This window comes from Mobula birostris, chromosome X (assembly GCF_030028105.1).
Source record: "Mobula birostris isolate sMobBir1 chromosome X, sMobBir1.hap1, whole genome shotgun sequence".
Classification (NCBI taxonomy): Eukaryota; Metazoa; Chordata; class Chondrichthyes; order Myliobatiformes; family Myliobatidae; genus Mobula; species Mobula birostris.
This window is the reverse complement of record NC_092402.1, coordinates 13,677,867-13,705,004: the sequence shown is the minus strand read 5'-3', so window position 1 is coordinate 13,705,004 and position 27,138 is coordinate 13,677,867. Positions and strand designations below refer to the sequence as shown.

The following is a 27,138-nucleotide window of genomic DNA, read 5'->3' as shown; positions in this document are numbered from 1 at the left end:
TCATTGTTGGGCCTAGATTTTTTATTAGACAGTTCCCTCTGTTTTTTTCTTTACAGCTGCATGGACCAACGATTGTTCTGAGTGGGAAATTTGTACGTGGCCTGAAAACTGTGCGGCACTTCATATTAACGTTATATAAAAGAAAATCCTAGCTGCGCGGGAACAGTGTGGCCACGCATCCTAACAGCTCAGTAGGGACAGTGGTCTAAGTAAAAATAAAGGTGAAATTTATTTGTCACATGTACATCGAAACATACAATGAACTGCATTGTTGTGTCAATGACCAACACCGTCTGAGGATGGGCTGGGTGTACCCCACAAGTGTCTCCACGCTTCCTGTGCCAACATAGCATGCCCACAACTTGCTAACCCTAACCTTTGGATTGTGGGAGGAAACTGGAGAAGAAACTCACATGGTCACGGGAAGAACTCCTTAACGATAGCAGTGGGAATTAAATCACAATCTTCTGATCGCTGGCCCTGTAAAACATTAAACTAATTGCTACACGACCTTGCTACCCACTCTAAATCCTGTCTGTCCCAATAACGCCGATGGTGGGAGCACCTTCACCAGAAAGGCTGCTGGAGTTCAAGATGGCAGCTCACCACACCTTCCCAACGGCATTCAGCAATGGGCAATAAATACATTTTCAGGTGCCTACAATTCATGAATGGATTAAAAATAAACCTCTTTCTCCCTCCACAGATCTCAGATTCCACCAGACTTGCTGAGTATTTCCAGCATTTTCTGTTTATAATTTCAGATTTCCAGCCCCCTCAGATTTCATTCTCTGTGTAAACTGGTCTTGTTCTGGACTATTCCACCTTGCTGTTGGGACCCTAAGCGAGCAGCATTCCCTGCTTTCAGATGTGGTCACTATAAACAGAGTTCTGTTTCAGGAACTCACCTTTGGTGACTTGTGTGCTGTCTTTCTCTTTTGTTATCCAGTTGTTCGCCTTCTGCTTCAGCCCATCCCGGGGAGGTCTACCCAAGACGGTTTGGCAGGTAACTAAGGCCATTTTCACCCTGGAGATTCTTGTCTGCCTCTTCCCTGCCTCCCCAGATGTTCCAACTGTCTCTCCTGTTTGTCTCTGGGACTTTTTCCTTTTCAGTTCCAGACAACCCCTTTCTTCCCCCATCCTCATACTGCTGATTGTTCTCAGTTTGTTTATTTACGCACATAGTTTTAGTTGAAACCTTAGTGACTGAAACTCCAGTATGAATCCTCAAGTTAATTAGCTTTGTTTGCTTTGATGTGTGTTTGTTGCATTTACAGTTACCATGTGTGTAAAGAAAGAAAGGCCTGCGTTGATATAAAACCTGAGACAACCTGGAGTTTTACAACGAAATACTTTTAACATGTGATCACATAATGTGGGAGAGTCGGCAGAATCAGACTCAGGTTTAATATCGTTGACAAATGTCCTGAAATTTGTTGTTTTGCGGCAGCAGTACAATGCAATACATAACTGTAAATTGCTATAATAAATAAATATATATATATATAAAGAGAGCAAGAAATAGTGAGCTAGTGTTCATGGGTTCATTGTCTGTTCAGATATCTGTTGGTGGAGGGGAAGAAACGGTTCCTAAAACATTAAGTGTATGTCTTCAGGCTCTTGTACCTCCTCCCTGAAGGTAGTAATGAGAAGAGGGCATGTCCTGGTTCTTAATTGGCAGCCAATTTACTTGCAGAATATTTCTCCAGGCAAAGTTCAAAGTTCAAGCTTAATTTATCATCACAGTACATAAATGTCACCAAATACTACCCTGAGATTCATTTTTCTTGCAGGCATTCACAGTAGAGACAAAGAAACAGTAAACACACAAAAACAAAGATGGACAAACAACCAATGTGCAAAAGAAGACAAACCTTGCAAGCAATAAATAATATTGAGAACATAAATTGTAGCGCCTATAGGTTGTGATTCAACGTTGAGGTTATTGCAGTTATCCACGCCGGTTCAGGAGCCTGATGGTTGAAGGTTATTAACTGTTCCTGAATCTAGTGGTGTGGAACCTAAGGCTTCTGTACCTCCTTCCTAATGGCAGCAGCGAGAAGAGAACATGGACTGGATGGCAGGGGTCCTTGATGATGGAAACAGCAGTGTTTCAACATTTTTGGCCATGTGCCGAGAGCTGCGTCAGAACGTAGAACATAGAACATTACAGCACAGTACAGGCCCTTCAGCCAATGCATTGAGCCAGCCAACCTATTCTAAGATCAATCTAACCCTTCCATCCTGTGTAGCCCTCCATTTTTCTATCATCCATGTACCTATCTAAAAGTTTATTAAATGTCTCTAATGTATCAGAAAAGGGAAGTATACACAGGTTTCTTAATATTTGCTGCATTTGTGCACCAACTGTGTATAGTACAAAGAGGTAGACAGGGACTCTCAGTTTAGCAGCTTGGCTGAAACATGTCTAACAGTCTAAGACAACTAGGAGGCTCCTGGACTGGCTTCACTCACCTCAGTGCTGAAATGACTGTAGACTCACTTTCAGGGACTCTGCAGCTCTTGTTTTCAGTATTATTTGGGTATTTTTTCAAAAAATATTTGCACAGTTTCTCATCGTTTGCACATTATATGCTTGTCAGTTGTGTGTGTTTTTTGTGGATTCTGTGGTAGTTCTTTGTTTTCCGGGTGTCTGAAAGAAGATGAATCTCAAGATTGTTTATAGAATACGTATTTTGATAATAAAGTTGAATTGGAAATCTACAGTCGCTACCAAGGAGGCTTTTTAATCTCACCATTAATCAAGGTAAACAGAAAATATTTGTGATAGGGTGGCTTTAATTTTATTTTTATGCTGTCTCAGCTCCAGAACTTTACACTACCTTGTTTAAGAAGGCTGCCATTGAATTGCACAGAACTCCTCAGGAATACTCTATCTCAGTGTGACCGCAGACCTGGTCAAGGATTGAGTGGATGCAGCAAAAGGAGTGTTAGAACAGAGAGATCTGGGAATACCAATCAATAATTCCTTGAAAGTGGCATCATAGGTAGATAGGGTGATAAAGAGAGCTTTCGTCAGTTGACCTTCATAAATCAAAGTATTGAGTACAGGACACAAGATTCTGCAGATGCTGGAAATCCAGAGTATTGCTGGAGGACCTCAGGAGATCAGGCAGCATCTATGGAGAGGAATAAGCAGTTGTCATTTTGGGCCGAGACCCTTCTTCAGTCCTGACTTGTTGAGTTCCTCCAGCATTTTGTGTGCTACTATCAAGTCCAGGAGTTGAGATGTTATGTTGGAGTTGTACAAGATGTTGCTGAGGACTAATTTGGAGTATTGTGTGCTGTTCTTGTCACCTACCTACAGAAAAGATGTCAATAAGATTGAAAGAGTAAAGAAAAGATTTACAAGGATGATGCTAGGACTTTGAGGACTTGAGTTATAAGGAACAATTGTAATAGGAAATCCTCTGTAACATAGGAAAATGAGGGGAGATTTGATAGAGGTACACAAAATTATGAGGGGTGTAGATAGGGTAAATGCAAGCAGGCTTTCCCCCTGAAGTTGGGTCAGACTAGAACTAGAGGTCATAGGTTAAGGATGAGGGTGATATTTTTAAGGGGAAATTGAGCACTCTAAATCTAACAGTCCAGTACTTCCTCAAGACCACTTCAGGAATGACAAGCTGGGAAGAGGGAGCAAGCTAAAACATTAAACAAAGTTTTTTTATATTTAGGGGAAGGAAGATTATTGAAATCATTGTGTGGGGAACTGGAATTTATGCTGAGTTTGGATTTATTCCACAGACAGCCAACTGAGGTGTTGATGAAAGCTGAAGAAACCACTGCCCAGTCGCTGAAGCACACAAGCACAGATTCCCACTCCAGGAGCTTGGAATTTGAAATTCCCACCAGCCCTCCCTTAGCAAAGAGCTGGCAGAACCACGATCCCAGCTTAGCCCAGTTCTCCCAGAATTCCTTGGCTCATGCTGCTCCTTCCCAGAATCCACAGGGAGCAACTGGGCAGAACAGCTCAGCGGAAGAGGTCCCCGCTCCGGGCAAGAGGAACTCTGATCGAACCGTCTCTGTGGAGGTAAAGTGTTGAAACTTAAACGACTCCGTGTTGGAGCATATGTCAGTGGGGCACCTTGGTCTGGGACTTCACATTGGTCTTCCGTTTGGTGAGGGACATTGTTGCGGTTTGGCATGTTGTCCTCTGAGGGACAAGAAGCGCCTCCACAAGGGTCCTCACCTCCCTCTCTACCCAGGGCTTGCATGATATGTACAGTACCTCCTTTCCCTTTTCCCCCCTCTCCTCTCCATCTCCTTCTCCTCCTCCCCCCCACTCTCATAGTACCCTCTCTGTTCCCACTTCCCCTGCCCCCTCCCCTCCCCTCCATCTCTCCTCTACCCTCTCATCCCATCCCTCCCTCCTTCCTCTCCCCTTTCCCCTTCTCCCCCTTTCCTCCCCTCCTCCCCCTTTCCTTCCCTCCTCCCCCTTTCCTCCCCTCCTCTCCCCCTCACCCACTCTCCTTGCACCCTCCCCATTCCCACTCCTCCCTCTCCCCACTCCCTCCCCCTCCATCTCTCCTTTCTGCTCCCACCCCCTGCCCTTTCCCCAAATCTCACCCCCTCCACTGCCTCCACACATCCCCCTCCTCCCTTCATATCCCTGCTTTCCCAGGGTAGGAGGATCTAAAACTAGAGGGCACGGGTTTACAGGGTGAGGGGTATCAAAGTACAAATGAAGTATGTCAACATATAAACCTGCAATTCATTTTCTTGCGGGCATTCACAGTAGATGCAAGAAACACAATAGAATCAATGAAAGATTGTACGCAACAGGACGGACAAACAGCCAATGTGTAAAATACAGCAAACGGCGCAAATTTAAAAGAGGAAAAAAAATAAGTAATAAATATCGAGAACCTGAGATGAAGACTCCCCCTTCCTCCCCCTCACCTCCCTCACCTAACCCTCACCTCCCTCCTGTGTCCCTTGTCTCTTTCCCACCTGTCTCCTTGCCTTCCCTTTTCCCTCTCCTTCCTTCTCATCCGTCTCTCCCCTCCCTCTGGATTGGAGACGAGAGGGGTGTTCCTCCTCTCCCATGTGTATCCGGGAGCTGGCTCTGCTGGGAACACTGTGGAATTCCTGGATGTTGATTTGCTGCCCTTCCTGTCTCCAGGCCGCCGAGCGGGACTGGGATGAGAAACGCGGCAGCCTGCCTTCCTTCAGTAACAGGGATATTAACCGGCTGCTGGAGGAGACCCAGGCCGAGTTGATGAAGGCCATCCCCGACCTCGGCTTCGCCAGCAAACCGAAAGTAGCTGCCGCGGCAGACCAGAAACAAGCAAAGCCGCAACACGCCCAGAAAACGGCCGCCAAGGCAGAGGCCAATGGCCGACGGCACTCAGGTACATGCGTCAGTATCGCACAAACGTAAAGCCGCCATTGCGGGCCTTCCAGAGCTTTCCAAATCACTGATTAGGTCTCACTCTGTACACTCTGAGCTCCACCTAAGAACGGGAAGGGTTTACACAAAGTGGATATGAAGAAACTGTTTCCTATAGTGGGGAATCAACAACCAGAGAGCACAGCCTCAGTATAGGGGGATGTCACTTTAGAACAGAGATGAGGAGGAATTTCTTAAGCCGAGGGTAATTAGCCCATGCTGTCCAATTACACCCATGTGACCAATTAACCTGCAAACTCATGTCAGTGGACGTGGGAGGAAACCAAAGCCCCGGGGTGGTATGGTAGCGTAGTGGTTAGCACGATGCTCTACAGTACCAGCGACTGGGTTTAATTCCCGCCGCTGACTGTAAAGAGTTTGTACGTTCTCCCCATGACCGTGTGGGTTTCTTCCGGGTGCTCCAGTTTCCTCCCACAGTCCGAAGACGTACCGGTTGGTAAGTTAATTGGTCATTGTAAATTATCCCATGATTAGGCTAGGATTAAATTGGGGATTGCTGGGTGGCGTGGCTTGAAGGCCTGTTCTGTGCTGTATCTCAATAAATAAATAGACCGATTGCTGGTGTTGTCAGAGTTTTACACTAACCCAGTGATTTCCAACAAGGGTGGTACTCCCCCCCCCCACCCCAAGGGGTGGTTACATGTCCTAAAGGGGCATTGGGGAAAAAGGAGTTGTCGGGGGACGTTCAAGATGCTTGGGGGGGGGGGTCAGTAAGTGGCACCATAACTTGAGGCACAAGACCTGACTGACCATGTCAACTTGCTGCTGTCCTCAACCTCCAAAAGGCATTCCCAGTTTGTGTTAATTTTTTTATTTTAAGTTAGCCCCGTTAATGATGGTTAAATACGTACGGTGCGATCTTTATGAGTCTGAAGGCAGTGAAGCCTTGAATTCTAATCCTGCTAAGAAACAGAAACTACAAAAACTGCGCCAATACAATGTTACGTACCTGGAGTATGGTTTTATTCCGTTCCTGTCAGATCAGCAACGTCGCATGTGTCTTATTTGCAATACTGTACTGTCTAGTGAAGCCATGAAACCATCAAGATTGCAGGAACACTTCCATAAAAGACACCTGGAAGGGCTACTTAATGGTATTACTCAGTTCAGAAGATGAAAGAAGCATTTGAAAAGTGTTGCACACTCGAGTCATTTGCCAAGAAAGTTAAAAATGACCTTGATAGTGGTCTCATTGCTTCTTGTAACATTTCCAAAATGATAGCAAAATCTGATACAATTGGTGAAAGATTAATAATACCTACTGGATCAGAAATGCTCACCACTGTTCTCAAAATGGATACCAATACAGGTGCACATTCCTTTATCCGGAATTTTGAAATCCAAAAAGCTTCGAAAACCGAAGTCTTTTTCGCCAACAGCTAACGTCACTCAGGTGTGACGTGGCAGCACTGTCAGAGGACACCAGACGTCAGTTGTGTCTCAGTGCTCGTACTGGTTACACGTGCATTTGCTGTTCGCTGATATTTTGTGTTCACTGTTGACTTTGTTTAATTTCACTGTGAAAATGTCAAAAAGAGCTGCAGATACCCCTATGGGTAACAATGAGAAAAAGAGAAGGAAGCATCTATCATTATCAATAACGCAGAAAGTGGAGTTACTGCAGAAGCTTGATTGTGGTGTGTCTGTGCGGCGTCTTACTGAAGAAAATAGTGTCAGAACTACCACTGTACATGATTTAAATAAACAGAAAGACAAGTTACTGAAGTTTTATAGTGACAGTGACGTTCTACATTTATTCCAATAAGTCATTTACCATGTGTTTGATTCGGTTCATTTGAAGCTGTATATCTTTGTGTTTTATTGAATGTTTTTGTTGGAAATAAAATGTTTTCTTGTCATTATTCCCTAAACAATACAGTATAACAACTATTTACATTGTATTAGGTAGTATAAGTAATCTAGAGATGATTTAAAGTATATGGGAGGATGTGCGTAGGTTTGGTGCGCCGCTGGGTCTTAGAGTCCACCGCACTGAAACAGGTTAAATAAGGGACTTGAGCATACGTGTTTTTTGGTATGGGGGGGGGGGGGGGTCTGAAATCCGAAAAATTCTGAATTCCGAAATGCAACTGGCCCCAAGGATTTCGGATAAGGGATTGTGGACCTGTATTTTAAAATCAATTCCTCTGAGTAACAACTCTGTAGCTCATCTTATTGACAAAATGAGTGAAGACATTGAGTATCAAATATGCACAGAGCTACAAAAATTTGGGATACAACTGGATTAGTCAACTGTGTGAGGCAAAGAGGCATTGCTAATGGCTTATGTACGGTTTATCAAAAATGGAAAAGTTTATGATGAGATTCTCTTTTGTAAAAAGTTAAGAACAAATATCAACAGAGAATCAATCTGTGATGAGCTCAAAATGTTTATTGAGGATAAAAGTATTCTGATTAGGAACACAATTTCTTGTGCAACAGATGGAGCACCATACTGGTTTAGGTCACCATGCCGGTTTAGTGCCATTTATGAAAAAAGAAATTCCAAGTCTGTTTTGCAATCCATTGTGTAATTCATCATCAGCATCTCGCAGCCAAAGACCTCAGCCAATGACTGTTTTCATGCATGACTCTTGTAATATCTGCTATCAACAAAATTAAAGCTCATCCATCAAATAGCAGAATATTTCGCCAGTTACGCCAAGATAATGATGAAGACTTTGAATGCTTGCTTCTTCACACTGAAGTGGCTTTCAAAAGGCTGCTGCTTAAAATGTTTCTTTCATCTCTTTGACACAGTCATTGAATTTTTGCTCAAAGTCAACAAGAGTTTGGAAACAAGATTGAACTTCTATGTGGAGATGTGGCATGCCTAGCTGATCTGTATGACAAAATGAACATTCTAAATATGAAACTGCAGGGTGAGAATTTCAGTTTAATCCAGGGAGAAAGTGCATTGCCCACTTTTATCAGAAATTTGGAAATACATAAGCAAAACATTGGGAGAAGAATGTGCTCACAGTTTCCCTGCGTGGAAAGTATGGCACTCTCTTTCACAGACAGTGATTTGCAAAAGCACTGCTTACAACTGCAGTCTCTGAAGAAGAATTTCCAGAATTGATTCAAGTATTTGTATAATCTGGACATTCCAGACAGGGTAATTAGACTATTTCTTTGCAAGGTGGAAGAACAGGAAGAGAGCTTGCAAGAAGAAATTATCAAAATTCAGAAAGATGAAGAAGCAAAAATTCTTTTCTAAAATGTCGGCTTGTGTGGTTTGTGGTACACTGTCATACGAAGTTTTCTGGTCTCTGGAGAAGAGCCAAACTGCCCTTCATTGTATTTACATCCTCCTCCTTGTTGAAAGAGGCTTCAGTGCAGTGAACCACATTCTCACAAAAAACAAACCGCTTGGACATTGTTACGCGTGAGGACTTAAGGCTTTTGCTGTCACACTTGACCAGATACTTTAACTCTTGCAAAAAACCATCAAGCTCAAGCATCACATTGATAGCAAAGGTGCCATGTAAACTGGGTTTAAAACCAAATAAAAATGTAAAGCAGAATCATTTTTCTCATTCACAATGTTTTTACACTATGGGAGCACCAGAAAGTGTATTGTACCTAAGAGGGGCGTTGGCAAATATGAAGGTGCTTTAGGGAGGCATTGGGCTAAAAATGGTTGGGAAACACTGCGCTAATCGCTATGCTACTGTGCCGCCCGACCTGCTGAGGGTTTCCAGTATTTTCTGTCTTTATTACAGATTTCCATCACCTACAGCATCTTCTCCAGCATTTTGTGTGTGTGTTTGTTGCGCGAGATCTCCAGTGACTGCAGAGTCTCTTGTGTTTATGGTGAGGAAACGTAGGTGTGATTAATGGGCTATATTGTTTCACAGAGGAACTGACGGTCCACAAGTACAGGACTGAGAAACCCTCCAAGTCACCACCTCCACCTCCGCCACGCCGCAGTTTCCCCTCGTCCCACGGACTGACCACGGGCCGCACCGGGGAGGTGATCGTCACAAACAAAAAGGAAGCCACACTCAAGGTAATTGATTTGTTAATAACACATGCACCAAGGGAGAGTGAAAGGCTTTTGCCATCCAGACAGATCATTCCATACATCAGTACATCACAGAAGTACAAAAGGAAGGATTAGATTAGATTAGATTCAACTTTATTGTCATTGTGCCGAGTACAGATACAAAGCCAATGAAATGCAGTTAGCATCTGACCAGAAATGCAAAGAATAGTGTTATTTACAAAATAACTGCGAATAAAAAGTAAGTGCTACAGCACACAAATATAAAAATACTGAGACAGTACAATATGGGTGCAATACTGCTTAGCGTTGTGATATGAGGTTCAGCAGGGTCACAGCCTCAGGGAAGTAGCTCTTCCTGTGCCTGCTGGTGCGGGAGCGGAGGCTCCTGTAGCGCCTACCGGCTGGGAGGAGAATAAAAAGTCCATGGTTAGGGTGAGATGCATCCTTGATAATGCTTTTCGCCCTGCCCAGGCAGCGTTTATGGTAGATGTTCTCAATGGCGGGCAATTGAGTGCCTATAATCCACTGGGCAGTTTTCACTATGCACTGGAGTGCTTTACGGTCCGATACGGGACTATTGCCATACCACACTGAGGTGCAGTTGGTGAGTATGCTCTCAATGGTACAATGGTAAAAGTCCAGCAGTATCCTGGGACAGAGGTGAACTTTCTTGATGCTCCGCAGGAAATAAAGGCGCTGTTGCGCCTTTTTGATCAGGATGGAGGAGGTCAGGGACCAAGTGAGATCCTCGGAAATGTGGACACCAAGGAATTTGAAGCTTGATACACATTCTACTACAGCTCTATTGATGTAGGTGGGGCTGTGAGTGTGGCTCCTAGCATGCCTGAAGTCCACAATGATCTTCTTGGTCTTCTGGGTGTTAAGGGCCAGGTTGTTGTTGGCACACCATGTGGCCAAGTGCTGGACCTCGTCCCTGTAGGCCGTCTCGTCATCCCCTCTGATCAGGCCAACCACCGTGGTGTTGTCTGCGAACTCGATTATGGAGTTAGAACCATGTACAAGAACGCAGTCATAGGTGAAAAGGGAGTACAGAAGAGGGCTCAGCACACAGCCTTGAGGCACGCCGGAGTTCAGGGTGAGAGTGGAGGAGGAGAGGTTGTCTAACTTAACTGATTGGGGTCTGTTAGTCAGAAAGTCCAAGGTCCAGTTGCAGAGGGATGAGCTGATACCAAGCTGGTGAAGTTTGGCGATCAGCTTGGAGGGGATCACAGTATTGAATGCCGAACTAAAGTCAGTGAACAGCATTCTGACGTAAGAGTGATAACAAGGTGGAGAATATAGTATTACATTTATAGAGAAAGTGCAGTGCAGATAGACAGTAATGTCCAAGGGCTGAGTCTTAGCTAGGTTGCCTGAGACTTCTGCGCAGTTCTATCATAATTTTAAATATGTGAGTGATGATAAACCTGATTCTGATATGGGTCTCTACTGTGGACTGAGAGTGGGAAGGGGGTAGGAAGAGGGGTATCTGCCTGGGGTATCCCTATTTGCCTCCAATGCAACCTGGGGTAGTAGTGGAGGCATATAAGTAGGGATATTCAAGAAGCAGGGAATCAAAGAATATGGACATTGTGGAGGCAGAAAAGATTAGTTTGGTTGGGCATTTGATTATTAATTTAATTTTTCAGCACAGCATTGTGAGCCATAGGGCCTGTTCCTGTGCTATAATGTTCTATGCAACCCAACTAGCAGGCCACTCTCTTCATGCTGGTAGTTGTTCATCCCTTTACAATGATGATTGTGGCAACAGATCCAAGGTTGCTTATTGGTTGTAAAACATCCTAAAGTTTCAGAAAGTGCAACGGTGGTGTAAGTCTCGCCATCTCAGTCTTTCTACCCCCTTATCTCAGTCTCCCTATCTCGGTCTGTCTACCCCCTTATCTCAGTCTCCCCATCTCAGTCTCTCTACCCCCTTATCTCAGTCTCCCTATCTCAGTCTTTCTGTCCCCTTGTCTTAGTCTTTTGGCCCCCTTGTACAGTGTCTCCATCTTGGTGTTTCAACCCCCTTTATCACAGTCTTCTTATCTCAGTCTTTTAGCCCCCTTATCTCAGCCTCCCCATCTTAGACCTTTGGCCCTCTTATCTCAGTCTCTCCATCTTGGTCTTTCTTGCCCCTTTTCGCAGTGTCTCCATTTTAGTCTTTTGACCCCATTATCACATTCTCATCTCAGGCTTTTGGCCCCCTTATCTCAGTCTCCCCACCTCAGTCTTTCTTCCTTTTATCACAGTGTCTCCATCTCAGTCTGTCTACCCCCTTATCTCAGTCTTGCTTCCCATTTATCTCTGTCTCTCTATGTCGATCGTTTTACAGTGTTATCTCACAGACACTTGTCTAGTTCTCTCTTGATAATCTCCAAATTTCCCCTATGGGAGTGAATTTCATGTTCTAACCACAGTTTGAGAAAGAATGTTCCTTCACTGAACCTATCAGTATCTATTGGTATTTCCGTCATGAATATCATTGACTTGCATCAGTATTTTCTGTATTTTGCTTTGAATTTCCAGCATCTGCAGAATGTCTTGTGTTTATTATACAGAAAGGTGCTGGAAAAGGGCCAGTATCATCATGAAGGATCCCACCCACCCTGCTCACAGACTCCCACTCCCATCAGGGAGGAGGCTACATAGCATCCACGCCAGGACTGCCAGACTCAAAATAAGTTACTTTCCCCAAGTAGTAAGGCTGCTCAACACCTCCACCCACTAACCCACCCCTCCACATCCCCGACCACCACTACTTTATCATTTCCTGTCAGAGTCACCTTATGTACAGGCACTCCTGTGCCCAGCATCACTTTATGGACATATAATCCATCTGTGTCCATAAGCTATCTTATGTATTTATTGTGTTTTCATTACTGTGTTCTTTATCTTGTTGTGCTTTTTGTGCTGCAACAGATCCAGGGTAACAACTATTTCATTCTCCTTTACTCTTGTGTGCTGAAAATTACATTCAAGCGATCTTGAATCTTAAATAAAGTTTTTGTGTAACTGGATTTAAACTATGGGTACTGGGTAGGTCCTACACTCAAACGGCTGGAAGAATATCATCTGTGAAGAGAGGGATGGTCGAGGTTTTGGGTGGAGCAGAATGTAAGGATAAGATCCAAGATTGTTTAATGTAATTTATCGTAAAGGAAAATGAAAGAATTGTCACTCTGGATCCAGTGCAGCACAAAAAAATGCAATAAATATAAATACATAAGATAGCTTATATATGTAGATTGATGGTATGTCCATAAAGTGACACTGGGCACAGGAGTGCCTGTACATAAGCTGACTCTGACAAGAAATGATAAAGTAGTGGTGGTGGGGTGTTGTGGAGGGGTGGGTTAGTGGTAGAGTCTGGTGGTCCTGCAATAGGCAATAGGCAAACTGCAAATAAAAAAAATACTGAGAACATGAGTTGTAAAGGGTCCTTGAAAGTGAGTCTGTAGGTTGTGGAATCAGTTCAGTATTGAGGTGAGTGATTCAGGAGCCTGATAGTTGTAGGGTAATAAATGTTCCTGAACCTGCTGAACTTGGTGGTGAGGGACCTGAAGCTCCTGTGCCTCCTGCCCGATGACAGTAGTGAGAAGAGACTGTAGCCTGGATGGTGGGAGTCGTTGATGATGGATACCTCTTTCTGGTGGCCCCATGTAAGTGTATTCAGTGGTGGGGAGGGTTTTTCCTGTGATGGACTTGGCTGTATCCACTACTTTCTGTAGACTTTTCCATTCCTGGACATTGGTGTTACCTTAGCAGGCTGTGATGTAACCAATTAGGAATATCCTGTGCATCTGTGGAAGTTTGTCAAAGTCAAGGTGTCCTTCACCTGGCACAGCAAAAGGAGAAAACACGAACAGAAACCATCAGACCATCATTGAGACTGAGGGATGTACAGCCAAAGTACAAAACAATCCCAAGTATATCCTTCAAATCCAAATCAATGAAGCAGTTTGTATTTCCTTAGTGGCCAATCAGAGCCTCAGAACTCATGGTGTGATCATCACTTCAGTGAAGCCTTTCAGGAGCTATGACTACAGGGTGGAAATGGTAAGACAAGGGGGCATAATTTTAAGGTAATTTGGAGGGAAGTATAGGGGCGATATCTAAGGGAGGTTTTTTCTGTGTGGAATGTGCTGCCAAGGGCGATGGTAGAGGCAGATATGTTATGGACATTTAAAAGACTCTTAGATAGGCACATGGATGAAAGAAAAGTGGAGGGTGATGTAAGAGGGAAGAGTTAGATTAAACTTAGAGAAGATTAAAAGGTCGGCACATCATAGGCCAAAGGCCTGTACTGTTCTATACTATATGTACATTCAGAATCAGAATCAGGTTTGTTATCAGTGGCGTATGTTGTGAAATTCAATTGATTGATTTATTTAGAGGTTATTTTGTAGCGACAGTACAAGACACAAAAATTATTCTAAGTTACAATAAATAGTGCAAAAGAAGAATAGTGAGGTAGTATTCATGGGCTGTTCAGAAATCTGTTCCTGAATTGTCGAGTGTGGGTATTTCAGCTCCTGTACCTCATCCCTGATGGCTGTAATGAGAACAGGACATGTCCTGGATGGTGGGAGTCCTTAATTAAAGGCAGGGCTGCAGTTGACTTGGGTAGCTGTGTTGAGTGGTAGGGGGCAGTTACGTTGGTAAAGGCTCTTCCTTTCTCTGCTTATCAGAAGGCCGACTCCGACGAGACTGACACACAGAGACCACATGTCAAGCTCCGTAGAACCATGTCGGAGGCGAGACCTCCGTCAACTCCACCGCCGATCGCGGCCTCAGCCATTCGAGATGACGAGGATGAGGAGGACAGGATCATGGCAGAGTTGGAGGTTGGTTTTTCTGGCACTTGTTGGCATCTCTTGGTGCAGAGGGTCTCCCCAAGCCATGTCTCCATTGTATTCACCAAGGTGTGAGGTTCATTTTTGTCTGTCTTCTAAGGGGCCACTTTTTCCTTCAAGCTACCATTCAAGGCAGTGCGCTGTTCTCAGACCTCACAGCAGCCATCAGATTAGTTGTGTCCACTGAAGGCATCATCTGGGTAGATGAGGTGGGCACAATGTCCATGTTGGCTGTCTTCCCACCTAGGACTCGGTCTGTCCTGACTTCGACATCCCTGATCCTGGACATGTCTGCTTGAAGACTGCCACTGATCGAAGCATGGGGGCCACCAGTGAAATCCTCTCTGACGGCCCTCATGAGGATGAAGGAATGCATCCACTCTCTTATTAATACCTAAACTACTAATGTAAGGAACAGAAGTCATCGATAAAATTTACTTATTTAGAGATACAGTGCGGTAACAGGCCCTTCCAGCCCAATGAATCCACGCAACCCAATTACACCTCGTGACCAATCAACGTATGAACCTGTATGCCTTTGGAATGTGGGCGAAAGCCGGAGCACCCTGAGGAAACCCACTTCATCACAGAGAGAACGTACAAACTCCTTACAGACAGCGGTGGGAATTGAACCCGGGTCGCTGGCACTGTTACACAAACTGCTAAGCTATCATATTGCCCCAAAATGAAGGCTGATCTTTGAATCAACACCACTTACCATGATTGGTTAAATATCCAGAATCCTTTTGATCCCTGTGCTGAGCCCCAATAACCCCTTTGGGTGATGAATTCCAAAGGTTCAGCCCCCTTCATCTTTGTTCCAGACCCCTCAGCCAATGGGAACATCATCCCTGTTTCTACCTGTCTGGCTTGTAAAGAACTTGCGTGAGGTCACCTCTCACTTTCGGATGGGCCCAGACTCTCTAACCGTCCCAGCCCTGACTCTGATAAAACGTCAAGCCCCCTCTCACTGCTGCCGGTACGTCCTCCACACCTGTCCACAATATTTAAAGTGCACACCAGTGCAGCCCTATGTAATTACAGTGAGGAGTCTTTATTCATTCGATTATTATGATCTGAAGACCAACATACCATTGCCTTTCTGTTGGCTAGCCCCAACTGCACTTCAGACTCCACTGAGTCACCCTTATCTGCTTTTCCATCTAAAATATCAAAGGGTTAACACCAACAGATTTGTCAAAAGGGATTTTCCTTTTGTAAATCTGTGTTGACTTTATCCAATAATTTCTCACATTTTCCAAACACCTAATAGCAACCTCACTGGCCTGTTGTTCACTGAATTCTCTTTCCCTCTTCTTGATGTTTGCTGCTTTTGTGTCTGTGGGAACTTCAGAGAATGTGTGCAGCTTTAGAAGGGTTCGACCAGTGCATCCCCTCTCCTCACAGCCACCTTCTTTCATAACATCTTCAGATTAATTTATCACATGTACTTCAACATATTTGCTTTTTATTTTATTGTTTTGAGATACAGTGTGGAATAGGCCCTTCCAGTCCGCCCAGCAATCTCCTGATTTAATCCTAGCCTAATCGCAGGACATTTTACAATGACCAATTAACGGTACATACCCGGAGCAAACCCACACAGTCACAGGGAGAACGTACAAACTCCTTACAGTTAGCGGTGGGAATTGAACCTGGGTCGCTGGTACTGTAAAGCATCGTGCTAACCACTACACTACCAACACAACCTAAGGATGTGCTGGGTGGGGCAGTAAGTGTCACCACACGTTCCAACACTAGCATAGCATGCCCACCATGTTTAACAGAACAACACAAGCAACAACAGTCAAACAAGTCCCTTTCCTCCCTCCCACCCACTCACTCACTCACTCACGCATACGGATGGCCCTCCAACCCCAGGACAGGCTGCCTCTGAGCCTCCAGCCTCCAGTGGACTCACTGACATAGGGCCTCTAACTTCCCCAGACTCGCAGATCCAGGGCCTCAGCTATCAAGCCTCAACTTCCAGACTGCCGATCAGGATTATTGTCACTGACAGATGTCGTGAAATTTGTTGTTTTGAAGCAGTAGTACAGTTTTTAATTAGATTAACGTCTGTCACAAGCCATGTAGCTCATCAGGCCGATGCTTATGCCGGTTTCTATGGTGTGAAGCGACTGAGAGTATGAGACTCCTCCCCCCGGATAGGACGCCAGCGAGGTTAACCCCCAGCATTTTTGCCGGTACCCATTCTCAGCTGGGTAGACTGGAGCGTTGTGTGGTTAAGTGCCTTGCTCAACACACACACTGCCTCGGCCAAAGCTAGAACCCACGACCTTCAGATCGCTAGTCCAACGCCCTAACCACTTGGCCACGCGCCACAATAGTGCAATACTTAAAATATACCATAAAATACATCAAGGAATATATTTAAAAAATTTAAAAGTAGTACAAAAATACTGAGGTAGTGTTCATGGGTTCATTGTCCAATCAGAAATCTGATGGTGGAGGGGAAGAAGCTGTTCCTGAAACATTGCGAGTGCAACTGGCTCCTGTGCCTTCTCCTTGATGGTAGCAATGAGAAGAAGTCGTAGCCTGGGTGATGGGGGTCCTTAATGATGGATCTTCAGTATTGACCCCAGGACTCACCTCATTCTTCAGCCCCCATTCATTCCTCCATTATCTTTTTTTTAAACCAATCATTACAGCTTTAAGCTACCTAGTCCTCTAAACCCACTTCACCATTTTCTCGAGGTTTTTATGTAGCTCCTTTCCAGGAAGATAGAATATTTGTTTAACTTCCCTGGATGTTCTATTACCAATTTAATCAATAAGGGATCCGCATCACCTTAATCTTTTTCCCTTAATGTACGTTGATGCTTTTACCACATTTCTGTTTCTCACTCAACTTCCCTTTTCCTCATCAGTCCCCTGCTCCTCTTACATAGTCCCTGTTTGGGAAAGTGTATAAAGACCCAAAATGTGAACTCTTTATTCCTCTCCACAGATGCTGCCTGACCTGCTGAGTTCCTCCAGCGTTTTGTGTGTGTTACTAAAGGTTTCAGTTTTCAGGTTGTTCGGACTTTGGGCCGGTTTACTCTTAAAGCACGTCTCTTCAGAAGCGCAGAGTGGAAATGCAGACTCAGTGCATTTATTGTTTTTGTTTGTGTCTTTCTTCCCAATTTCTGGTCCGTCAGGTGTTTCAGAGAGCAGTAAGTGAACAGGGCATGGCAGATACCAGGTCTTGCAGGCTTTTCCAGCCGGCTGGAGGATGGAAGGTAAAGCCTCGTGGCTGCGAACTTCTGCTGAGCACGCCTCTAACTCGCCTGCTTCCACCTCCCAACTAACTGCATTTCTACTCACTCCTCTGCTCTGTCACTGCGGGCAGGCTCTGGGCTTTGGAGAAGCCACTGCGCGATGGGATTCTGGCACGGCACACCTTCCTGTAATTCCGGACACAACCCTTCCCACTCACTAATTCCCAGCATGTGCCTGAAGTGGGTGAGGGTGTGGTGTTGAACCACCTTTTGTGTGGTAAGAGGGAATCTGGCCCACCCTTCCCAAATTAGGGTTGCACGTGCCAAGCAAAGGCAGGGCGTTGTCCCTCAGGAGGGAGGGGATGTTTAGTGCCAGACACAGTCACTTACCTACTCAGCATCAGTTTTGGCAGCTGGACGTCAGTGCTGACTCAGCCAAGCAGTGGAATCGAACCCCAAATTACAGAGAGAGCTCAAAGCACAGCCTCAGAATAGAAGGATGTCCATTTAGAATGGAGATGAGAAGGAATTTCTTCAGCCAGAGGGTGGTGAATCTGTGGTATTCATTGCCACAGGTGGCTGTGGAGGCCAAGTCATTGGTTATATTTAAAGCGGAGATTGATGGGTTCTTGATTAGTAAGGTGTCGAAGTTTGCAGGGGGAAGGCGGAACCTGCTGCTTGTCGTTTGGAAGGAGCTCTCAATCTTAGGCCCAGTTTCATTGTCATGTTTACCTTCAGTCCCAATTCATCGAATATTAGAAAAGATGGGTCAAAGTAAAAATTTCCCGAAGTCCTTCCTCTCTGCCTGCGATATTTTGGGCTCCTCCTTATTAGCCCAGCATCACCTTCTAGGGTGCTCGGGTGGGGATCAGGCCAGTGATTGTCAGGTGACCCAGCCAGAGGACCCCTTTCCATTCTCCATGTCCTCCTCCTGATGGGGAATAGAAACACCTGAGTGTAACACACAAAATTCTGCAGAAGCTCAGAAGGTCAGGCAGCATGTATGGAGGGAAATATGTCAATGTTTCAGGCCAAGACTCTGATGAAGGTTTCTTGTGGCTTCCCCCTTACTCCTCACTTCTCCTTATCTCGCTACTACCTTCCTGTTGCGCCCCCCTCCTGCTTCCCTTTCTCCCATGGTCTCCTCTCCTATCAGATTCCTTCTCTAGTCCTTTACTTCTTCCACCTATCTGCACCCTTCCCAAGTTTCTTATTTAATTCCCCCCTCCCCCTCCCCCACCCACCCATCTTCCCCCACACCTGGTCTCACCTATCACCTGTGCCAACGTACTCCTTCCTACTCCCACCCCCAGCTTCTTATTCTGGCTTCTTCACCCCTCCTTTCCAGTCCTGATGAAGGCTCTTGGCCCAAAAATGTCCTCCAGAGATGCTGCCTGACCTGCTGAGTTCCTCCAGCATTTTGTGTGTGTTGCTCTGGATTTCCAGCACCTGCAGAATATCTTTTGTTTACATCGAGTGCAAGCCAGGACTGGCAGGCACGATGCCATTCTGACATGTCATGTCCCTCAAGGGTACCCAAATGGAATGCCTCTGGAATCACTCCTCATACCAATTTTTGCTCTTCCTCCCCTGACTACGCAGTGATCTTCACTCTCCTTTCCCACCTCCTCCAAGCTTCGGGCACTAATACATTCTCTCTGTCCTCGCACTATCAGCAACTACTAGCAACTAATTCGCTGAAGAAATTCTTTAATTATCATTAAGTGCTTGCGGGTCAGTGGAACTGAAGATACTTAATATGATTCCATTTAACATAATTCCCTTCTAATTAAATTGTCTAAATTACAATATCAATAACACTAATCTTTTTGTTACTGTTTGATTCATGTCCTTTGCTCTCGTTGTTTGTCTCTGTGTTTGTTAGTCAGATCACCAGACCCGTGATGTAGGAGTGTTCAGTGAGTCGTGAGCAAGTGAAATCCAGGGCTGACAGGAAATGGAGGGGTATTTGCCAGTGAACTGACAAATTGGTGCTAGTAACTGTTCCAAGTGCAAACTTTATCATAGCTCTTAAAATCTGGTGTAACACATACAGTACATTCATCTCAAGTTCTCAATATTTATTGTTTATTTATTTATTATTATTATTATTGTTGTTCTCTTTTGTATTTACACAGTTTGTTGTCTTTTGCACCTTGGTCGTTTGTCCGTCCTTTTGGGTAGTCTATTGTGTTTCTTAGATTTAGCGTGTATGTCTGCAAGAAAATGAATCTCAGGGTTGTCTAAGACTTTAGCGCCATACTCTTTTTGTCGGTGTGGAACGGAGAGAGAGTTTGTAAATTTGACAGGAGCAAAGGATGTTGGGAATGGTGAGGTGTGGGACAGGTGGCAGAGAAGGAGTGCCGGGGTGGGGAGTGGGGGGGGTGGGGTTGGTGGTGTGGGGTGCAGACACACCCAGCCCTGAGACACCAAGCAAGGCTGTTTGATTCCAAACAAATGGTTTATTGATCATTTCAGAATGTCTCTCTGATGCTTCCCACTCCCTTCCCCCTTCCCCCTTCCCACTCTCAGTCCACAATAGAGACCCAGATCAGAATCAGGTTTATCATCACTCACATACGTCATGAAATTTGTTTTTTTGTGGCAGCAGTACAGTGCAATACATAAAATTACTACAGTACTGTGCAGCGGTCTTAGACACCCCTAGGTATATATATGTGCCTAAGACTTTTACACAGAACTGCACATGTACTTGAATAATAAATTTATTTGAACTTTGAACAAAATGCTGGAGGATCTCAGCAGGTCTGGCAGAATCTATGGAAAGGATTAAACAGTTGACATTTGAGCCGAGACCCTTCATCAGGACCATATGTCATAGCTCTTACAATCAGCTGTATGTAATGGCGCAGATTCTGGAGGGTCAGAGCAGGAGGATTAGATGATAGTTGTCATTTTGGGTCAAAACACTGAATCAGTATCTGAAAAAAAGAGAAAAGATGAGCTTTATCTGTCACATCAAAACAGACGGTGAAACATGTCTTTTGTATCAAATCAAATAGGCAAGGAATGCTGAGCACCCTGTTGGTGACACCACACCTCTGGTGCCAACAATTCACAAACCCTAACCCTAAATGTACAACCTTGGAATGTGTAAGGAAACCAGAGCACCCGGAGAAAACCCTTACGGACAGGAGCAGGAATTGAACCCAGATCTTACAGCTGTGCATTGTTGCCCTAACCGTTACACCACTGAGCGGCCCTCTATCTGATGCGGAACTTAGACCGTTCCTTTCCTTCACCCACCAATGTTGCACGAAACTCTGAGTTCTTTGGGCAGATTGTTGCTCCACATCCCAGCGTCTGCCGTCTCTTGTGTATCCACGATTAGGATGATTACCCTAACAAGCTGAGTTCTGAGTTAATGATCTTACAATCCTGATTACTATTATTAACAGCCTTCCACTCAGTGACTGCAACAATCCCACTGGCAGGCTTTACAGTCATCTGCTCATGAGTTTGGAAGTTGTCAATTAAACTTACACCTGTCATCTACCTCCAGCTACACACACAAAATTCTGGAGGAACTCAGCAAATCAGGCAGCATCTATAGAGGGAAATAAAACCCCTCTCTCCCCCTTTCTTTGTCCCCTCTCTCTCTGCCCAACCTTTCTCTTTGTCCACCATCTCTTAGACCTTCTCTCTCTGCCTCCCCTCTCTCTTCCTTTGCCCCCTCTCTCTTGACCCCCCACTTCCACTGTCTCTGCCCCCCCTTAATCAGGACCTCAAAACTACCCTGCTGAGTTCCTCCAGCATTTTGTGTGTGTTGCTCAAGATTTCCAGCATTTTGCAGAGCCTCTTGTGTTTATGACCCATCTCCAGTTCATTTGATTGTCAGCAGTGTCAGTATTAATGGTCTTAAAATATCGCAATTAAGCGATTGGTTCCAATTTTTTTATTTGGACATCATTAGGGTTTTTTCTTTAAGCATTGTACATGTGCCTTTCTTCTTCTGTTCCTAAAACTTGGAATGAATTTCAGGAACGAGTTACTATATACACTCAGTAGTCCCTTAATTAGGTGCAGAAGTGGAATCCAGAAGGTTCGACACGTGTGTTCAGAGATGTTCTTCTGCACACCACTGTTGTAACGTGTGGTTATTTGAGTTACTGTCACCTTCCTGTCAGCTTGAACCAGTCTGGCCATTCTGCTCTCTCATTAACGGAGTGTTTTCACCCACAGAACTGACGCTGGCTGAGTTTTTTTTTTGGTTTTCGTACCATTCTCTGAAAACTCCAGAGACAATTATGCAGGAAAATCCCAGGAGATCAGCAATTTCTGAGATACTCAAACCACCCCATCTGGCACCAACAATCATTCCACTCTCAAAGTCACTTGGATCACATTTCATCCCCACTCTGATGTTTGATCTGAACAACAACTGAACCTCTTGACGTGTCTGCATGCTGTAATGCATTGAATAGCTGCCACATGATTGGCTGACTAGATATTTGCATTAATGAGCAGGTGTATAGGTGTACCTAATAAAGTGGCCACTGTGTGTAAACATGTGGGACAGAATGGGAATTTCGGTTAAAGATGTTTTCAAGCATCTGTTGCTGATTAACCCAATTATAAAAAAAATTAGTTTTATCACATCTCCAGAAATTGGTACAGGTAGAAAAATGCAAACATGGGCAGAAGATTGTCTGACTTGTAGAAGGCAAAAAGTGGCCTTTTCTGTTTGGCTGCCGATGACTAGTGGTGTTCTGCAGGGGTGGGGGTTGGGACTGCTATTTTTCGAATTATATGTCAATGATTTGATGACAAATTGATGGCTTTGTGGCCAAGTTTGCAGATGGTATGAAGATAGTTGGTGGAGCAGGTAGTGTTGAGGAAGCAGGGAGTCTGAAGGAGGACTTGTACAGACTGGGAGAAGTGGCAGATGGAAGACGGCATAGGGTCGTGTATGGTCATGCACTTTGACAGAAGTAATAAAGGTGCAGACTATTTTCTAAACAGACAGGGAATTCAGAGATGTATTTAGTTTTTATTTAGCGATACAGCATGGTAACAGGGTCGCTGGCGCTTAATAGCATTATGATAACCACCATGCCACCATGTAAACTAGTGTATTAAATGAAGCCTAGGGCTAGTGCTTGGGTCATATCCACTCAGTGGCCAGTTTATGAGCTACCTCTACCTTTATTTACCTCCCGTACCTTATAAAGTGGTCACTGAGTGTACGTTTGTGGTCTTCTGCTGCTGTAGCCCTTCCACTTCAGGATTCAATGTGTTGTGCATTCAGAGATGCTCTTCTGCACATCACTGTTGTAATGTGTGGTTATTTGAGTTTCTGTCGCCTTCCTGTCAGCTTGAACCAGTCTGGTCATTCTCTTCTGACCTCTCTCATTAATAGGTATACCTCCTCACATAACTGCCACTCATTGGATATATATTTTTTTTGTTTTTCTTGCCATTCTCTGTAAACTCTAGAGACTGTTTTGCGTGAAATTCCCAGGAAATCAGCAGCTTCTGAGATACTCAAACCAACCCATCTGGCACCAACAATCATTCCACTGTCAGAGTCACTTAGATCACATTTCGTCCCCACTCTAATGTTTGGTCTGAACAACAACTGAACCTCTTCACCGTGTCTGCATGTTATTATTTTATACATTAAGTTGCTGCCACACAATTGGCTGATTAGATATTTACATTAACAAACAGGTGTACCTAATAAAGTGTACCTAACTGAGTGCATTGGAGCAGTCATTTGAGGCATAGATAATTGAGAAGTCTTTGGATTGTGCTTTAGCACCAATTATCTGATTGTATTAATCACAGCTATTTTATAAGGGCGTTGAATCCTGTTTTTAAAGATTACATTGATGCAGCAGTTTAAGCAGTCCGTCAGCACAGCAGTTTTCCTCAATGTACTGTATGCATTTAAGTTTTGGATGCAACTGGATGCTTGTGTTTGGGAAATTGCATATAGTGCATGTTTGCAGGAAATGCATTTGGCACATCTTTCTGGGGAATTGCACATAGGAGTGCAGGTTTCTGAAGGTGCAAAGATGCATGTGATTTGTGTAGTTGACACATTAACCATAAATGTTCAAAGTGAACACCATTTCCTAATTTTTAACAAAGGGCCTTTTCATGGGCCCTCCTCCCTATAAAAGCCTCTGGAATGAGACTGAGATTGGACAATACATTACATGCTTCTCCCTCATTGGTCAGATTGGACACGGGGCTTTCAAAACCTCTGGAAGTGTGCACGTTTTCCTGTTCCGTGAAATTGGTCCTGTCACAGTATCATGAATTTGATTGGTTTTAAATCCAAGAGATTCAATTGAATTTGCTGCAAATTACTTTTGGAATCAAATCAAATCAATAAAAATGTTGGAGAATATTTTTTTCAAAATTCTGCTCCAACAAATCAAAATCATTTGATAAACAACACTTTATTGTACTGGTGACCTAGGTTCAATTCCCACCACTGCCTATAAGGAGTTCATGCATTCTCTCCGTGACCACGTGTGTTTCCTCTGGGTGCTCTGGTTTCCTTCCACAGTCCAAACACATACCTGTTAGAACAGTGCCTATAGGCACTATTCACCCCCCTTGGAAGTTCTCATCTTTCATTGTTTTACAACATTGAATCACGGTGGATTTAATTTGGCTTTTTTAACACTGATCAAAAGAAAAAGACACTTTCGTGTCAAAATGAAAATAGTTCTCAACAAAGTGATCTAAATTAATTACAAATGTAAAGCTCAAAATAATTGATTGCATAAGCACTCACCCCTTCACGTCAGTATTTAGTAGATGCACCTTTGGCAGTAATTACAGACTTGGGTCTGTGTGGACAGGTCTCAATCAGCTTTGCACATCTGGACACTGCAATTTTTCCCATTCTTCTTTACAAAACTGCTCAAGCTCTGCCAGATTGCATGGGGATTGTGAGTGAACAGCCCTTTTCAAGGCCAGCCACAAGTTCTCAATTGGATTGAGGCCTGGACTCCAACAGCTACTCCAGGACACTAACTTTGTTGTTTTTAGCCAGTCCTGTGTGGCTTTGGCTTTATGTTTGGGATTATTGTCTTGCTGGAAAACAAATCTTCTCCCAAGTTGCAGTTCTCTTGCAGACTGCATCAGGTTTTCCTCCAGGATTTCCCTGTATTTTGCTGCATTCATTTTACCCTCTACCTTCACAAGCCTTCCAGGGCCTGTTACAGTGAAGCATCCCCACAGCCACCACTATGTTTCACAGTAGGGATGGTGTGTTTTTGATGATGTGCAAGGTTTTGCTTGTGCCAAACATAGCGTTTAGTCTGATGGCCAAAATATTCAATTTTGGTTTCGTCAGACCATAGAACCATCTTCCAGCTGACTTCAGAGTCTCCCACAGGCCATCTGGCAAACTCTAGCCAAGATTTTATGTGAGTCTTTTTCAAAAGTGGCTTTCTCTTTGCCACTCTCCCATAAAGCTGTGACTGGTGAAGCACCTGGACAACAGTTGTTGTGTGTGCAGTCTCTCCCATCTCAGTCACTGAAGTTTGTAACTCCTCCAGAGTTGTCATAGATCTCGTGGTGGCCTCCCTCACTAGTCCCCTTCTTGTACGGTCACTCAGTTTTTGAGGACGGCCTGCTCTAGGCAGATTTACAGCTGTGCCATATTCTTCCCAGTTCTTGATGGTTGATTTAACTGTACTCCAAGGGATATTCAGTGACTTGGAAATTTTCTTGTATCCGTCTCCTGACTTGTGCTTTTCAATAACCTTTTGCAGAGTTGCTTGGAGTGTTCTTTTGTCTTCATTGTGTAGTTCTTGCCAGGATACTGACTCACCAGCAGTTGGACCTTCCAGATACAGGTGTATTTTCACTACAATCAATTGAAACACCAATTGGCTGCACCAGTGAAGGGGGTGAATACTTATGCAATCAATTATTTTGTGTTTTATATTTGTAATTAATTTTTGTAGAGACCTCTTTGTACTTTGACATGATTCCTTTTCTGTTGAGCAGTGTCAAAAAAAAGCCAAACTAACTCCACTCTGATTCAATGTTGTAAAACAATGAAACTTGAAAACTTCCTGAGGCGTTGAATACTTTTTTAGGCACTGTAGGTTAATTAGTCATTGTAAATTGTCCTGTGATTAGGTGAGGATTAAATTGAGGGGTTGCCGGACGGCATGGCTCGAAGGGCCAAAGGGTCTATTCCGTGCTGTAGCTCAACTAATAAATTAATATATTGTCCAGGACTCTCTCACACTCCTGCATAGAGATGATTCACTGTTTCAAAATTGTTTTCACACATTGTCTCTGACAATTTTGCACAGTAGCGTAATACTATTTCAGGACCAGCAACCTGCTGTCTGTAAAGAGTTTGTACCTTCTTCCCCAAGTGTATTTCCTCCGGATGCTCCAGTTTCCTCCCACGTTCCAAAGACGTACAGATTGGGTGGTGGGGTAGAGATACATCTCTGCCAAAGGATGTGTAAGGTGCTCCCTCCCTCCGCTAGCCTGCAGGTCACCCATGGGCAAGGTGTAGCATCTGCTTAGCCCCCCGATCAGGGTCACATGAAACCATGGGAGCAGGTGGTGGACGGTCGTATGAGCAGCCGGTGCAGATCACAAGACCTGGTTATGCAACCACTGACACCAGGCAGATAGTCTCTGATAATAGCTGGGGTCACCCATCTTGTAAAGATACTGCCCAGAAGAAGGCAATGGCAACCCACCTGTAGAAAAATTTGCCAAGAGCTATCATGGTCATGAGACCATGATCACCCATGTCATACGACACAACATATAACGATGATGATGACAGGTTAGTGGGCTAAATTACACATCCATTCACCAAAGAACTTCTATTTTAGTGTCCTACCAGAATGCATCCATTTGTCGTGTTGTAAAGAGAAAGAGAGAGAGATACCCAAGCTAAGATGCTTCATCAGGACTGGAAAAGAAATGGGTAGAAGCCAGAATAGATATTGGGGTGTGGGTGAGGAGTACAAGCTGGCAGGTGATAGGTGAGACCAGGTGAGGAGGTAGGATGAAGTGCGAAGCTGGGAGATAATAGATGGAAACGGTAAAGGGCTGAAGAAGAAGGAGTCAGACAGGAGAGGAGAGTGGACCACTGGGGAAAAGGGGTGGATGCCAGAGGAAGGTGTGGGTGGGTAAAGAGAAGAGAAGGGGGTGAGAGGGGAACCAGAATGAGGAATGGAAAGTGAAAGTGGGAGAACACCCCATCAATATGTGTGAGGAAGGTCGTCTAATCTCTGCAGCAAACATGCAAAACTCCACTCAGATAGCAACAGAGGTCAGGATCGAACCTGGGTCTCTGGAGCTATGAGGCAGCGACTCTAGCCGCTGTGCCACCGTGCTGCCCCTGATGGCTTCTGAGAAGAGGCACAACCTCACAGATACAGCAGTCAGCCATTGGGAAACACTGGGGACATAAAACCAAGAGTTAGAACAGTTAACACTGGATCTTTTGTACAAAAAATAACTCTCCTGACCTCTGCCCCGATTGCATAGTGGCAGTGACTAGGATATGTTCTTAGTGAAGATCTGGTGGCTTATGATTAAGATTAAATTTTAGTTTTATTTGTCATGTGTACATGGAGCATTTGACAAGTAAAGCTAATGTACGTG

The 27,138-nt window shown here is 44.4% G+C and overlaps 1 protein-coding gene across 10 annotated transcripts in view; it reads left to right on the top strand.

The window, feature by feature from the left end:
• srcin1a (SRC kinase signaling inhibitor 1a) overlaps nt 1-27,138 on the top strand; it is a 577,643-nt gene that overhangs the window by 533,720 nt on the left and 16,785 nt on the right. For 7 of the 10 annotated variants that reach the window (XM_072248748.1, XM_072248747.1, XM_072248743.1 and 4 more), the window contains 6 exons: nt 950-1,006; nt 3,769-4,054; nt 5,147-5,375; nt 9,295-9,446; nt 14,132-14,287; nt 17,455-17,535. In XM_072248748.1, the coding sequence (XP_072104849.1) occupies nt 950-1,006; nt 3,769-4,054; nt 5,147-5,375; nt 9,295-9,446; nt 14,132-14,287; nt 17,455-17,535 (961 nt within the window). The remainder of the gene's footprint in view (nt 1-949; nt 1,007-3,768; nt 4,055-5,146; nt 5,376-9,294; nt 9,447-14,131; nt 14,288-17,454; nt 17,536-27,138) is intronic. The other 3 variants (XM_072248752.1, XM_072248749.1, XM_072248746.1) reach the window with 2 other exon arrangements.